We start from the raw sequence: 14,264 nt of genomic DNA on the forward strand, positions 1-14,264 counted from the left end.
ATAGTGCATTTTTGGAAAAAAATATTACTTTTTGCTTGTATATAAGTAAAAAAAAAGATAGTGCATTTTTGGAAAAAAATGTTATTTTTTGCTTGTATATAAGTAAAAAAAAAGATAGTGCATTTTTGGAAAAAAATATTACTTTTTGCTTATATATAAGTAAAAAAAAAGATAGTGCATTTTTGGAAAAAAATATTACTTTTTGCTTATATATAAATAAAAAAAAAAGATAGTGCATTTTTGGAAAAAAATATTATCTTTTGCTTGTATATAAGTAAAAAAAAAGATAGTGCATTTTTGGAAAAAATTATTACTTTTTGCTTGTATATAAGTAAAAAAAAAAAAGATTTTTGGAAAAAAAGTTACTTTTTTTGTATTGGAAAAAAAAGATAGTATTTTTGGAAAAAAATTTACTTTTTGCTTGTAAAAAAAAAAGATAGTGCATTTTTGGAAAAAAATATTACTTTTTGCTTGTATATAAGTAAAAAAAAAGATAGTGCATTTTTGGAAAAAAATATAACTTTTTGCTTATATATAAGTAAAAAAAAAAGATAGTGCATTTTTGGAAAAAAATATTACTTTTTGCTTGTATATAAGTAAAAAAAAAGATAGTGCATTTTTGGAAAAAAATATTACTTTTTGCTTGTATATAAGTAAAAAAAAAGATAGTGCATTTTTGGAAAAAAATATTACTTTTTGCTTGTATATAAGTAAAAAAAAAGATATTGCATTTTTGGAAAAAAATATTAATTTTTGCTTGTATATAAGTAAAAAAAAAGATAGTGCATTTTTTGAAAAAAATATTACTTTTTGCTTGTATATAAGTAAAAAAAAAGATAGTGCATTTTTGGAAAAAAATATTACTTTTTGCTTGTATATAAGTAAAAAAAAAGATAGTGCATTTTTGGAAAAAAATAGTATATATATAAGTAAAAAAAGAGATAGTGCATTTTTGGAAAAAAATATTACTTTTTGCTTGTATATAAGTAAAAAAAAAGATAGTGCATTTTTGGAAAAAAATATTACTTTTTGCTTGTATATAAGTAAAAAAAAAGATAGTGCATTTTTGGAAAAAAATATTACTTTTTGCTTGTATATAAGTAAAAAAAAAGATAGTGCATTTTTGGAAAAAAATATTACTTTTTGCTTGTATATAAGTAAAAAAAAAGATAGTGCATTTTTGGAAAAAAATATTACTTTTTGCTTGTATATAAGTAAAAAAAAAGATAGTGCATTTTTGGAAAAAAATAGTATATATATAAGTAAAAAAAGAGATAGTGCATTTTTGGAAAAAAATATTACTTTTTGCTTGTATATAAGTAAAAAAAAAAGATAGTGCATTTTTGGAAAAAAATATTACTTTTTGCTTGTATATAAGTAAAAAAAAAGATAGTGCATTTTTGGAAAAAAATATTACTTTTTGCTTGTATATAAGTAAAAAAAAAAGATAGTGCATTATTGCTTGTATATAAGTAAAAAAAAAGATAGTGCATTTTTGGAAAAAAATATTACTTTTTGCTTGTATATAAGTAAAAAAAAAGATAGTGCATTTTTGGAAAAAAAATATTACTTTTTGCTTGTATATAAGTAAAAAAAAAGATAGTGCATTTTTGGAAAAAAATATTACTTTTTGCTTGTATATAAGTAAAAAAAAAGATAGTGCATTTTTGGAAAAAAATATTACTTTTTGCTTGTATATAAGTAAAAAAAAAGATAGTGCATTTTTGGAAAAAAATATTACTTTTTGCTTGTATATAAGTAAAAAAAAAGATAGTGCATTTTTGGAAAAAAATATTACTTTTTGCTTGTATATAAGTAAAAAAAAAAGATAGTGCATTTTTGGAAAAAAATATTACTTTTTGCTTGTATATAAGTAAAAAAAAAGATAGTGCATTTTTGGAAAAAAATATTACTTTTTGCTTGTATATAAGTAAAAAAAAAGATAGTGCATTTTTGGAAAAAAATATTACTTTTTGCTTATATATAAGTAAAAAAAAAAGATAGTGCATTTTTGGAAAAAAAAAATATTACTTTTTGCTTGTATATAAGTAAAAAAAAAAGATAGTGCATTTTTGGAAAAAAATATTACTTTTTGCTTGTATATAAGTAAAAAAAAAGATAGTGCATTTTTGGAAAAAAATATTACTTTTTGCTTGTATATAAGTAAAAAAAAAGATAGTGCATTTTTGGAAAAAAATAGTATATATATAAGTAAAAAAAGAGATAGTGCATTTTTGGAAAAAAATATTACTTTTTGCTTGTATATAAGTAAAAAAAAGATAGTGCATTTTTGGAAAAAAATATTACTTTTTGCTTGTATATAAGTAAAAAAAAAGATAGTGCATTTTTGGAAAAAAAATGTTACTTTTTGCTTATATATAAGTAAAAAAAAGATAGTGCATTTTTTGATAAAAATCTTACTTATTACTTCTGTATAAGTGTAAAAAAGATTTATTTTTTAAATTTGGAAAAAAATATCTCTTCGTCAAACTCCTTGAATTGGAATAATATTGAATTAAAGAATAATATTTCACTTGCCTTGAATAAAAAATAACTTGTAAATGCATTGAGGAAAGCGAATGACAGTAAAACAATGGCAAAAATTTTATTTTGAAAAATAAAAAAGTAAGACAATGTATGAATTATTTTTTTTTTATTTATTTATTTCATTTTTATTATAATTTTTACACACTACTATTATAATCTAAGATTTTTTTTTCATTATAATCATTTTATTTAATTTATTTATTCAATAAATACAAATCTCCAAGCTAAATAATTTTCTTGATCAAATTAGATACATACATACTATTTATTATTGTTTATTTATAATTATTTTTCTGCATATATACAAAATATCTTACATATACGCATATATATATATGTTTGAAATAAGCCTAAATGTTAATATTTTCTGCTCTAAAAATTTTCTCTCATTGAAAATTTAGTTTTAATATAATTTTTTGTTTGTTACAAGTTTTTCTTTTAAATACATATCTATTTTTTGAGTGTAAATGCAATAAAACGTTTAATATTTCTTATGTCCTGTCGATCGTCAACGTCAATTGAGCATCGAAAGAATTATTATTGCATATTGTGTTTCGACATATCAATAGGAAAGTAATGAAATTTTGATAAATTCACTTCAAGGCGATTTTTTTTTTGTTTAATAAAATCTGACACATAAATAGATTTAAAATCAAGAGTTTCAGATATACATGAGAAAGAGTTCATTTGAAAAGTGTTGTGCATTTTGTTCAAGTATGAACTTAAGAAAATTAAAATTGACATCTCTGTGGTTCACTCATAATCATCACTGTTGTAGTCGCTTTCTTCATCAGTAGTCGACGCTTTTCGTTTTCTGCGTTTTTTAGTCGCGGTTGATGCTTTCTTTGCAGAGGATTTGTTTGTTGATTTAGTTGTTATAGCGTTTCCATCATCAATCTAAAATTAAAACTTGTACTTTTCTTACAGCTCAACAATAACAAATAATATTGTTCTTTACCTCAACAGGTACATCATTGTTTAGACTTTTCAAGAAGGCAGAGTTCCAATCTTGTGTTTTTTGTGGCGTTTTGGTCAAATTAACATTTTCTTGTGATGGCAGAGAGGTTTGCTTCGGTAGCTTTTCACCATCCTCATTGTCAGAATCTTCTGCATCGAGTTTTAGCATAAGTTCTTTGAACTAAAATTATGGAATTTAAGTTAAAACACAAATTATGAGCATTTAATTTTTTTCTTATTAAAGATTTACCTCGAGATATCTTTCAACAATTCTTCTTCGACCTTTTTCATCCAATGGTTCATCTGGATTACGTTGCTCTTTGATAATAATAATTGTAGCTTTTGGATTGAAAATGGAATTGCTTCGTCTTTGCATTGCTTTGTCGTATGCCTTGGTTGTGTCTGATGGAGTGTATCGGGAAATTTTACTGCATGATAAATGAAAAAAGTTAGTAAATTTAAACTTTTAAAATAATTTTAAAAGATTACCTGTCTGTTATTCCATAGATTTCTTTCAACTGTTGTTTGAGTATAAGCATTAACATACATCCTTGTGCAGACGTAATGCACTTTTCCAACTCTGTTGTGTCTTCGGGTAGTCTTTCGTACAACGCATCAATATCTTCCTCGTCATCTTCATCTAGCAAGGCTTCAGGTACTATTGAACAGAAACGAAATATGTCTTATGTTAAAAAAAATGAAAATATTAAATTTTACTTACAATTTTCCGGTTTATTTTGAATAATGGGATTTGGTTTAAGTCCTTCTCGAAAATTAGCGAGAACATTTGTTCCACTAACAGATATCAGAAGATCAATTTGATGTATTAAATAAAGAGGTTCATCTTGTACAGCGTATGGAAAGTATGCTAAATTATCAGCTAAATACAACATTTGATGCAATGAGATTTTTTGGTCATCAAATTGTTTTATGATAGACTGAATTAAAGCACGTCTTGTCGGTTTTGTGTTACGGAGTAAACTATAGAGGAAACCATTTAGTGCAGATGGAGGCTCATTTTTTTCTTTAACTCTATTAAATAAAAAAAATGATCCGTTAAAGGAAACAGAAGAAAAAAAAATTAGTAGTCTTACCGAAATCCGCGAACAATAACATTCGTGGGGGATTCTTGCAGTGCTTTTTGTAAATTATAAGATAATTGTAAGCCTTCTTGTGTTTTCATATTGACGAAACCCGGGTATTGTTTATCAATTTCTTGCAAATGTCGATCAGAGGAATGAGCAACCTAAAAATTCAGAAATTATCATGAACGTTGCATTTCGGTTTTTCATTGATTTTTCGTAAAATCATTTTTTGCGTTTTTATTCAAATTCAACGTTTCGTTGCGCTTAACTTACCTCTTTCTCTGGATCTGTGCTGAGACAAATCAAGAATGGAACAATTTTGATAGGATGAATTAAACCTTGTCGCAAAACAATTTCGATTACTTTCATCGACCAGAATCGTACCAAATATTCGCGATGCAAGAAACAATTTAGAATTTCCTTTAAGTAGATTTGGATAATCGCACTTGCCATTCCGGATGATACATCACCCATTTCTTTCAAGTCTTCAGTTTTCGATTGTGTTTGCCCTAAAAAAGATTTTTTTGAAATAATATTTTTTTTTTAAATCTAAAATGAATGATACTTACAGTCCTTATCTCTTCTCACCATGATTTGCTCTTCTTCCGTCAAATACATCAAGATGTTACGCAAAACTTGGATTTTAATATCCGTTTGAACGCCAGGTTGACTCAACAGGTAAATGTAAACTTCCTTCAATTCGGATTTCGATAAAAACTCATAATTTTGTACACAAAAATGTCCTAAAGATATCAACGTCTGACGACGAATATCAATATTATCACAATTGAAGAAAAATGCGAATGCATCGAAGACGTCTGTGCAGATCGACGGAGGTAAATTGTCTTCTATTAAAGATAAAAAAAATATTGATTGTATTGTATTATTGATTGTACACTGTATCGAAATTTTAATTTGCGAAAAAAAACTGTGTTTTCATACCTTTTCCATTGTTTCCATAAACTTCGACATTCTTAAAATCAAAGTGACGCAATAGCAAACCAATTGTATAAATACTGCGACGAAACATTGGCGAAAAGATTTTGGCTAATGGAAAATTAGGATCTGTTTCTAATTTTTTACGACTGGGAACTAATGTTGTATAGTAGAATCTGTAAATTTTGAATATTTAAATGTATCAACAAAAAAAAAAAAAAAAAAAAAAAAAAAAAAATAGCAACTTACTTTTTGAAACAATCTCGAATCAGCTTGTAATTTTTCGTAATTTTATTTACAACTGAAGCCAAGGCAGAGATGCAACTCGATATAATAATTTGAGTGTTTGAAAAAACTTGCATCATCAAATTCGTTTCTAACTCATTCAAGAACGTCTCGCTTGGATGATCCATAAGAGGAACAACCTGAAAAATTAAAATCATGTTGGTAATAATCACGTAGAATTAGCAAGAAGGAAGAATTGCATACTTGTTCCAAAATCTCTGCTATGCTACTAATAAATTGGACCATTGAATTTGTATTGGCTTTCACATTTAGATACGGCGCCAATGTTTCTGCATGATTTACTAACAATTGTGGACGAACTTTGGCAAAGAGATGCAACGCTGTTATACAACCAACAAGTTTTGCTGAATTATCTGAGCCTTCGAGAGTCATTGTCGCATTGACTAACCCATTGACAATCTGTTGACATGCCTTTAAGATGGAAGCGGGAATTTCTTTTTTAGCTTTTGTGTCTTCCTTATTTTCTTTTGGCTCGAAAATCTAAAAAAAAAAAAAAAGTAGGAGAAAACGAAAATTTCGATTTGATAATTTTGGAGAAAATCTTACAGTTTTAAGCAAGTCATCTAATCCACAACTGCCTTTATTGTCGCTTGCAGAGCAAACAACATCAATGATTTGGACAATTTTGCGATCCATTGCAGCCTAAGAATAAAAGTTGAATTTGAATTTTTTGAAAATGATTTGAATAATTTGAATTTTTTACTTGATCATTGTCTTTACAAGGTGTAAACCACATTGTCATAAACACTTCCATCACAAGTTTTTGAATACCTTCTTCGTCATTTACGCGTCGTATCATTTTAACACAAATATCAGGGATCCGATTGTGTGCAGGGAATTCCACACAAATGTCTCTTAAAATTTTAATTACTCGTTTTCGAACAGATACACCTGTATCCTATTAAATTGGATGAAACAAAAATATCGAATAAGTGTTCTTGTGAAAAATTGATTATTGAATAATTTTCTTACCAAAATACGTTTTGACAACATGTCATAATACTGATCAACCAATTCAACATCTGAAAGAATATATTTCCCGATAAGATCAACGGCTGCTTCACGCACTGAGATTGCTGTGTCAAGAAGTTTTTGTGCAACACCAATTTGCATATCTTTGCGCCCGAGAACACTTTGGTCAACTTCTACGATATTGCTCAAGCACTTCATGGCTTTTGTACGAATAGCAATGGAGTTTTCTCGTACAACCAAAATAATTTTCTGCAAATACAAGTCGAAGCTTTGCGAAAATGGTCTCTTACTTGCGAGATATTGTGCAATGAGGTTGGCATTGTTGTAATCTAAGTACGTTTTTATATCATCCTTATCTACATTTGTTCCTCCATATAGCACAATTTTACTAAGGAGATATTTCTTGCGGTCATCTAGAGCTCGGAATATTTGCATATTGAGTTCTTCGTCTATTGTTTTGTTTTTTCGATGTTTGGTGTCATCGTCGCTTTCGTTTTCGCTATTATTTTCATCGTCATCATCTTCGTCTGAATCAAAATTTTTCTTTCGTCTTGCAGTTTTCTTGCGTGATGCATATCCCTTTTCGCCTTCTCGAATCTGACGCTTTAATTTTATAATATCACGATACCATAGTGTCAGATAAAAGTGTTTGGCATGAGACCATGCAACATTGTCTTCTTGTGCATTAACATCTAAGTAATCTAAGAGCATTTTCTGCAGAAACTCCGTTCTCTCTTCCTCTTTGTTAATCTCGATGATCGAATCCTTTGACGCACTGTCGCCTTCTTTCTCCTGTTCTTGCTTAATTAGTTTTATCAATTGATCCATTGTATCGACTTTGCAACGTGCTTCGACTGTGTCCTTTCGCAAACGAGCCGCTACAATCCCAAGATATTCCAAAGACACGACTCGAATCGATTGATCAATATTTTTGTCAGACATGTATTTTACGAGAAGCATTCCGAGTAAACTGAGTAACAATTCTGCCGCAGGCCATTCGGGGCGATTCACTGTTGTTAGTAGATCATGAATGAAGTTTTCAAATAAAGGACGGAAATCTGTGTCGCCAGAACGTGTTTTGCATTTGTTCAAGAATGTTGTGAGAAAATTTCCTCCAATACTCAGAGCTGTATCGTATTTTGTCAAAATATATGTATCTTTGTCGGTTTTTGTGTCAGATGCAGATGTTCGTTTTTTGGTAGTATTCACATTTTCGTTTTCAGCAAATGATTCGGGCAATATAACGGAGCACTGAATTAGTTGGAGAACGAGTGCTGTCATCATTTGGATGTTTCCGCCGTTGTTTGTCAACTTAAATGGTCGTAAATTTCGTTTGGAGTGTGGTAAACGATCGACAGATGCTAATATTTCTGCGAGGATGTTTTTACGATGTGCTGCGTACTTTTCATTTTGAAAAATGCTCGTTACCAAATCCAAACAAACGAATTGCAATGTTTCAATGTTATCGACAAAGAATGGTTCGACGCCAAGAGCAGATGCATGAATTGTTATTGTATCAACAAAATGAAATTTGTTATACAGTTGCACTAAAACTTTCGTTATCTCGACGATTTTGTGATACAATTGCGTAATTTCCTTCTGATGGTATGCCGTCTTTGTCTTGCTCTTTTTCTTGTCAATCTTTTTCTTCGTTTCAAACGTGTAAACAGGATCATATGACGGAAATATTGTTTCTCGTAACTGAAACTGAACAAATTTGATGATCGCATCAATGTTATCTTCTTGCAGGAATTTCGTACTTTTGCATGTATATATGTTACAAACGAAAAGAGCTGCTTCTCCAGCACACACAAGTTTATGCAATATATCGGCATCATCTATATCATCTTGCACATCGGGACCTGCCGAAACGTTCTTCACAATCGTTAAACTACGCATGGCATAACTGATCAAAAGTGTCAATTTATTTTCCGGTAAGGCGTCAATCCCATTTCGTGCTTTTAACTTTGCACATTCCGCACTAATGTTGTTCAAAAGTTGCGACGGTATGCAATCCGGATTTTCTTCCTCATCCAAACTTACCACAGCCTCTGTTTCGTCAAGTTCTTCCAATACTTGATCCATGAATTGCGTAAACCGTTGATAATTGCTTGTTTTCATGAGTTCTTCTGTCGTCAATTTTTGCACAACAGGAGCAAGTTTCTTTTCGACACGACGTAATTTTGGTTTGCTCACTATGAAGAAAAAAAAAATAAAAGAAATAATGAATAAGTTGACATAATAATTTTATGACTTATATGAAAAAAAAACTCACCAATATCTTCGGTTCTTAAGTTATTCGTCGGCAACTTTCGTTTGTATGGCAGTCGTACATCATCTTCCTTCATTTTGGAGAAGAGACTGTCATTATTGGGTCCAGCAACGCCATATTTTGCTGCCTTCTGTGGATCCTTTTCGATGAAAGATTTGAGATCAGTTTGCATCAAACTGGCATCTTCACTCGTGATTTTATCCAACTTAATGACGGCATTCTTTAATGGAAGCTTTGCGATATCATCGATTGGGATCGTCGTTGCCTTGGATTTGTTGAGAATTGTATTGTTTGTCGACGGCATTGATTGTTGCTGATTCTGTGTGACCATTGTTGGTTGTTGTTCGACACTCGTCGATTGAATGAGCGTACTTGAATTTCTTAACGCTTCCAACATGTTTGTACGTGGCATTGAAGGATTAACACTGTTTGCGTGTTTTGCGGACCCTACTTGACTATTACTCGTTTTTTGCACAAATTTATTTTGATTCTGCATGTTCTGAATTTGACTAGTTTCGGGCGCAGTACTTGCTTGAGCGGGCGATGGGCGTTGCTGCTGCTGTTGTTGTAAATATTCATTGTTACGTGGAACAACTTTTTGTCCTTCGTTGTTCGACGATGTGTGCGGATTCGCCAAGATATTTTGTACCATGTGATTTTGTGATGTTTGGGAAAACGATTGATTGTTTTGTTGTTGTTGTTGTTGTTGATAGACAGACGTTGACGATAACATGGGAGACTTTGTTGTATCATCTGTCATTGACATGATACTTTGATTTGGACTGTTGATAAAATTCATTTCACGCATTGTATCAACACGCATTCCAACTCCCATTGACGGAGAAGATGATGTCGACCAATCGAGAGAATTATTTTGTTGTTGATAAATCATTTGTTGTTGCTGACCTTGGTAGTTGGTAACATTATCAAACATCTGATTCATTTCGTATCCAGCATTTACACTATATCCATGATTAAGTTGACTAAAGGCATCCATGTGCGCTGAACTACTACTATTCTGTGCATAGTTTTTGATCACAGGTGTATTATGCTGATTCAAAATTTGTTGCTGAGTATTTGTATTTGCGGAGGATTGGAAACTTTGATTGAACACATTTTGTTGTTGTTGTTGCTGATGCATGGGGATATGGTTTTGAAATGAAGAATTCATCATCGCCGATGCTTGTTGTTGCTGTGAAAAGCTACGTTGATGATTGAAGACGTTACTGTCAAACGAGAATATGACTTGTAGTAGATTTGGCGCATCATGAGGAAGTACGCGACTTTGAGAATCCTTATAAGCATCTTTTAGCTCTATGTTATCCGAGTTTGTTTGTTGAATCGCTTGCAATAGAGGCTCAATTAACGTTGGATCTTGCGATTGTAGCAAATTATTTGCTTCCTCTGCTACTCTCGGATGAAAAAGTAACGATTTGTTGGCAGAAGATTGTGTACTCTCTGCTAACGGAAGTTCACTTAACACTGAAAAATAATTTTTTTTTTTTTTTTTTTTGAAAATTACAAAATAAAAATATAACATTTGCTACTTACAATCAGACAGACTTATTAATCCAGCTAACGTAGTCACCGGAATACTTGGAATATTATCTCGTTCTGCCATAATGGAGTAGCTTGTACTGCATCATATAGACAATGTCATAGAATTAAAATAAACTCATAACAATTAATTTGTTTGCTTACCATTTAGCAGATTTCGGAAAATTACTCATCCATTTACATGTTCAACAGTAACTGAAAGCGATAACATAAATATTATGCGATTCATTGTTAAAAGCTCCGACAATAACAACACAAAGGAGAGAATTTATTTTTTTTGTTTATGGGATCCATTTTTGAATTGCAGAAAAATGAATATCTTCAATTTTCCGGATTTATCGAATTTACTGTGCAATTAAGCTGTGTGATTCGAATCACGGAGTCCAAATATCCATAATTATGTTGTTATTTGTCGGAAAAATACAGGAATTTGCACAAAATATCACAATAAAAACAAATGAATACCTGGCGACCCAAAAATATTTTCTTTGTACAAAAAGTGTCGTATATCTCCGTATATTCGATATTTTATGAAACCTCCCGAGTCGCAGGATAATCTCCAAACGTTTGCAGCAATTCTTTTTGCGTTTTTTCCCGAAAAACACTATTATTTTGCACGATTTTTCTATTTTAATTGCAATTTTGCATCGAAGCGTCGTGTTACCCAGCGTACAATTGGCAAGTTGTTCTCGACCCAATGCACAGGCGAACGAATTTCTAATTGTGCATTGGGCTATGATTGAGGCTCGTGACGAATTGCTCGAGGAAATCCATAGTGACTCGCACTCTCAATTTGAGACGAATAAAAGTGATATTGTTATCCGATTGGCGTTCACCGAGAGACTAAAAGACCCCCGTTGCGCCCTGAATCGCTGTCCGTAGCTCGTTACTTTTCATACATTGAAGTCTTGTCGCGTTTCTGCCTGTATCGCCTCGCTGTGCTCCTGCATCGCATTTGGATTTTCGTTGCGCACGTCATCATTTTTTTCGGGAGTTTTCCATCAATTTCAAGAGGAGAAAGAGACTCAAATTGCTCGCTACAAGATGACAGACGTCGGCGAATGGTTTAGGACAATCCCAATATTTACAAGGTACATACATAATTAGTATTCTTTACAAAACTTTTTTGATGAGTCATTTTTTTAGATATTGGTTCGCCGGAACAATTGGTATGAGTCTTTTGGGACGTTTTGGAATCTTACCGCCACAATATTTGTTCCTCATTCCCGAATTGATTACATCGAAGTTTCAAGTAAGTTTTTCACAAACGTATTGTTATTCATAATAAAATTATCTATTATCTACATATTTTTTAGATTTGGCGAATATTTACTGCCTTATTTTACTTTCCATTAAGTCCTCAAACGGGATTTCACTTTATGTTCAATTGCTATTTCCTGTACAACTATTCACGAAGACTGGAAGAAGATCATTTCAAAAATACACCGGCTGATTATCTCTTTATGTTGATTCTCAATTGGGCATGCTGTGTTCTCTTGGGCATCGTTGCAAATTTTTACTATCTCATGGATCCCATGGTATTGTCTGTTCTCTATGTATGGTGTCATCTCAACAAAGAAGTGATTGTGTCGTTTTGGTTTGGAACACGTTTCAAGGCAGTTTATTTGCCATGGGTTTTGCTTGGATTTAATTTCGTTCTCTCGAGCGGAAGTGCATTCTCCATAGCAGGCATTTTAGTAGGTCATTTGTATGTTTTTCTCAAATTCAAATATCCACAAGAACTTGGAGGTCATTCATATTTGGAGACACCATTACTTTTGTAAGTTTCATTTGCGAGTTCTTTGTCTGATTTATGATCATTTACATTTTTATAGAAAACGATATTTCCCCGATTTACGAGGCGGAGTTCAATATGGTTTTGGAGTTCCTCCAGTTAATCGACAACCAACACAACAACAAGCACCTGCGGGAAATCGTATGTTTGGCGGATCAAATTGGGGAAGAGGTCATGTGTTGGGAAGAAATTAAATTTAACAATAGTTTTCTTAAAAATCTTTGTAACTAAACTACAATATTAATTTAACGGTAACAACACTAATATGTAGTTTAATAATAAAAAAAATCTAATATAATAAAACCAAAAACATTTTTTTATTTTCAAATTTTATCTCTCGTGTTTTTTTTTTTTTGAGAAGTCACATACCAATGTATAAGTAAATTATTTCACAAGATTTTTGCATGATTTTCATATGGAATATTATCGTATGCAAAAATCAAAGAAATTTTATTTTTTTGATGTAATCCAAATTCAAATTCAGAGAGTCTATATTAATTTATGCCTTCATTTTGATATCCGCAACGAAAATTGAAATTACTTTACTTTCGTTATGCTTAAAGTAAAAAGTAAATTTTGAACCCTGACTACCAAGAAGCTAAGGAGGAGTTTAAATTTAAAAAAAAAAGAGCGAGAGAGAGAAAGAATCGAAGGATTGTTTGTCCAATCAGAAAACGTCATTTTTAAATAGTGTGTCTGATAATATCAGAATCAAGTTTAAATATGATTCCAAACTCACTTTGAGTGTCAATTCTCCAGATTAAATTTTTGAATCTTAGATTAAGTCAGGTCAGAAAGTGCAGAAGATTTTCTTTTGATTGATTAAAAATTGAAAAAAACATGTAAAATATAATAGAATACGCCAACAAAGCATAATTATTTTATTATCAAGTTTAAATATCAAAAAAATGATATTGCAAAATTTGGAAAATAAATACCAAAGGATATTTAATAAAAAAAAAATGCACATTTCTCGTCAAATTTCAAAAAATAATGTTCACTCTAACTTGATTCTCCAACTCGCTCGGATTTCTTTTTTCTCTGTCTCTCTAAAAATGGGCGTAACTGGAAAATTAAATGGAAATGGCGATGAAAATAAACTGCAACCGATTTTTCATAAAAGAAAATTTCGTTTTCACAAAAAAAAAGTCCTTCTACCTTTGCGAACTTTACACAACCTTTTCGTGAATTACCTTACTTTTTACATATTTCATATTGTACAAAATTTTACTGAGACTGCTCTTCATATACATTATTCACCATCTTTTTTGACAATCATATGAGGCAATGTAAAAAAAAGTTTTGTACCTTTTTCGAGCATGGCATATAAACATGAATTATAGGGACTCAGCATGTATGTATGTATATATCATATACTTTATTTTAGTTTACTAACGCTATATCAACTTCTCAGCATATGAAAAATGATAAAATATGTATAAACGAGGGTGAAACAAATACAACACAGACATCAACGGTTGCAGAGCTCATTTTTAAGCCACCTTTTGCCATTTTGTGATGTTTGGTGAAACTGGACTGATGTGCATTTAATGCAATAAAAAAAAAAAAGAAAAAAAAGGTTGTAAAAATAAATCAAATATAAGAAGAATTGAAAAAATAAACTCGATAGTAAATATACTTAATAATAAAGGAAAATAAAAATATGTACTGTGTTTGCAGTCAATGCATAAGAATTTTACAAAATATATTAAATAATAATTAATGCAATAAATAAAATTAAATGTTAAAGTGATTTTTAAAATTATTATAAAAAATACATTTAATTTCAATATGGAAAAGGTGAGTTTCTGTCATTTTTATTAAATTTAAGCTATTT

General features: G+C 30.5%; 2 protein-coding genes across 2 annotated transcripts; one reads left to right on the forward strand and one right to left on the reverse strand.

Moving 5' to 3' along the window:
- Window positions 1–2,890: 2,890 nt before the first annotated feature.
- On the reverse strand, window positions 2,891–11,286 carry LOC134830361 (nipped-B protein). Its single transcript, XM_063843814.1, has 18 exons — window positions 11,098–11,286; window positions 10,777–10,827; window positions 10,627–10,712; window positions 9,079–10,557; window positions 6,804–8,998; window positions 6,535–6,729; window positions 6,378–6,473; window positions 6,015–6,311; window positions 5,775–5,950; window positions 5,532–5,701; window positions 5,159–5,437; window positions 4,863–5,098; window positions 4,599–4,750; window positions 4,226–4,536; window positions 3,994–4,162; window positions 3,755–3,932; window positions 3,506–3,685; window positions 2,891–3,444 (listed from the first exon to the last, which is right to left on the reverse strand). The coding sequence occupies exons 2-18, from the start codon at window positions 10,803–10,805 to the stop codon at window positions 3,301–3,303; spliced, it is 6,372 nt and encodes a 2,123-aa protein (XP_063699884.1). The 5' UTR covers window positions 10,806–10,827; window positions 11,098–11,286; the 3' UTR covers window positions 2,891–3,300.
- Window positions 11,287–11,424: 138 nt separating this feature from the next.
- On the forward strand, window positions 11,425–12,760 carry LOC134830539 (derlin-1). The gene is made up of 4 exons (XM_063844052.1): window positions 11,425–11,723; window positions 11,779–11,884; window positions 11,949–12,412; window positions 12,468–12,760. Exons 1-4 carry the CDS (start codon window positions 11,677–11,679, stop codon window positions 12,619–12,621), a joined length of 771 nt encoding a protein of 256 aa, XP_063700122.1. The 5' UTR covers window positions 11,425–11,676; the 3' UTR covers window positions 12,622–12,760.
- The last annotated feature ends 1,504 nt before the right edge of the window (window positions 12,761–14,264 follow it).

Source organism: Culicoides brevitarsis, chromosome 2 (genome assembly GCF_036172545.1).
Source record: "Culicoides brevitarsis isolate CSIRO-B50_1 chromosome 2, AGI_CSIRO_Cbre_v1, whole genome shotgun sequence".
NCBI lineage: Eukaryota > Metazoa > Arthropoda > Insecta > Diptera > Ceratopogonidae > Culicoides > Culicoides brevitarsis.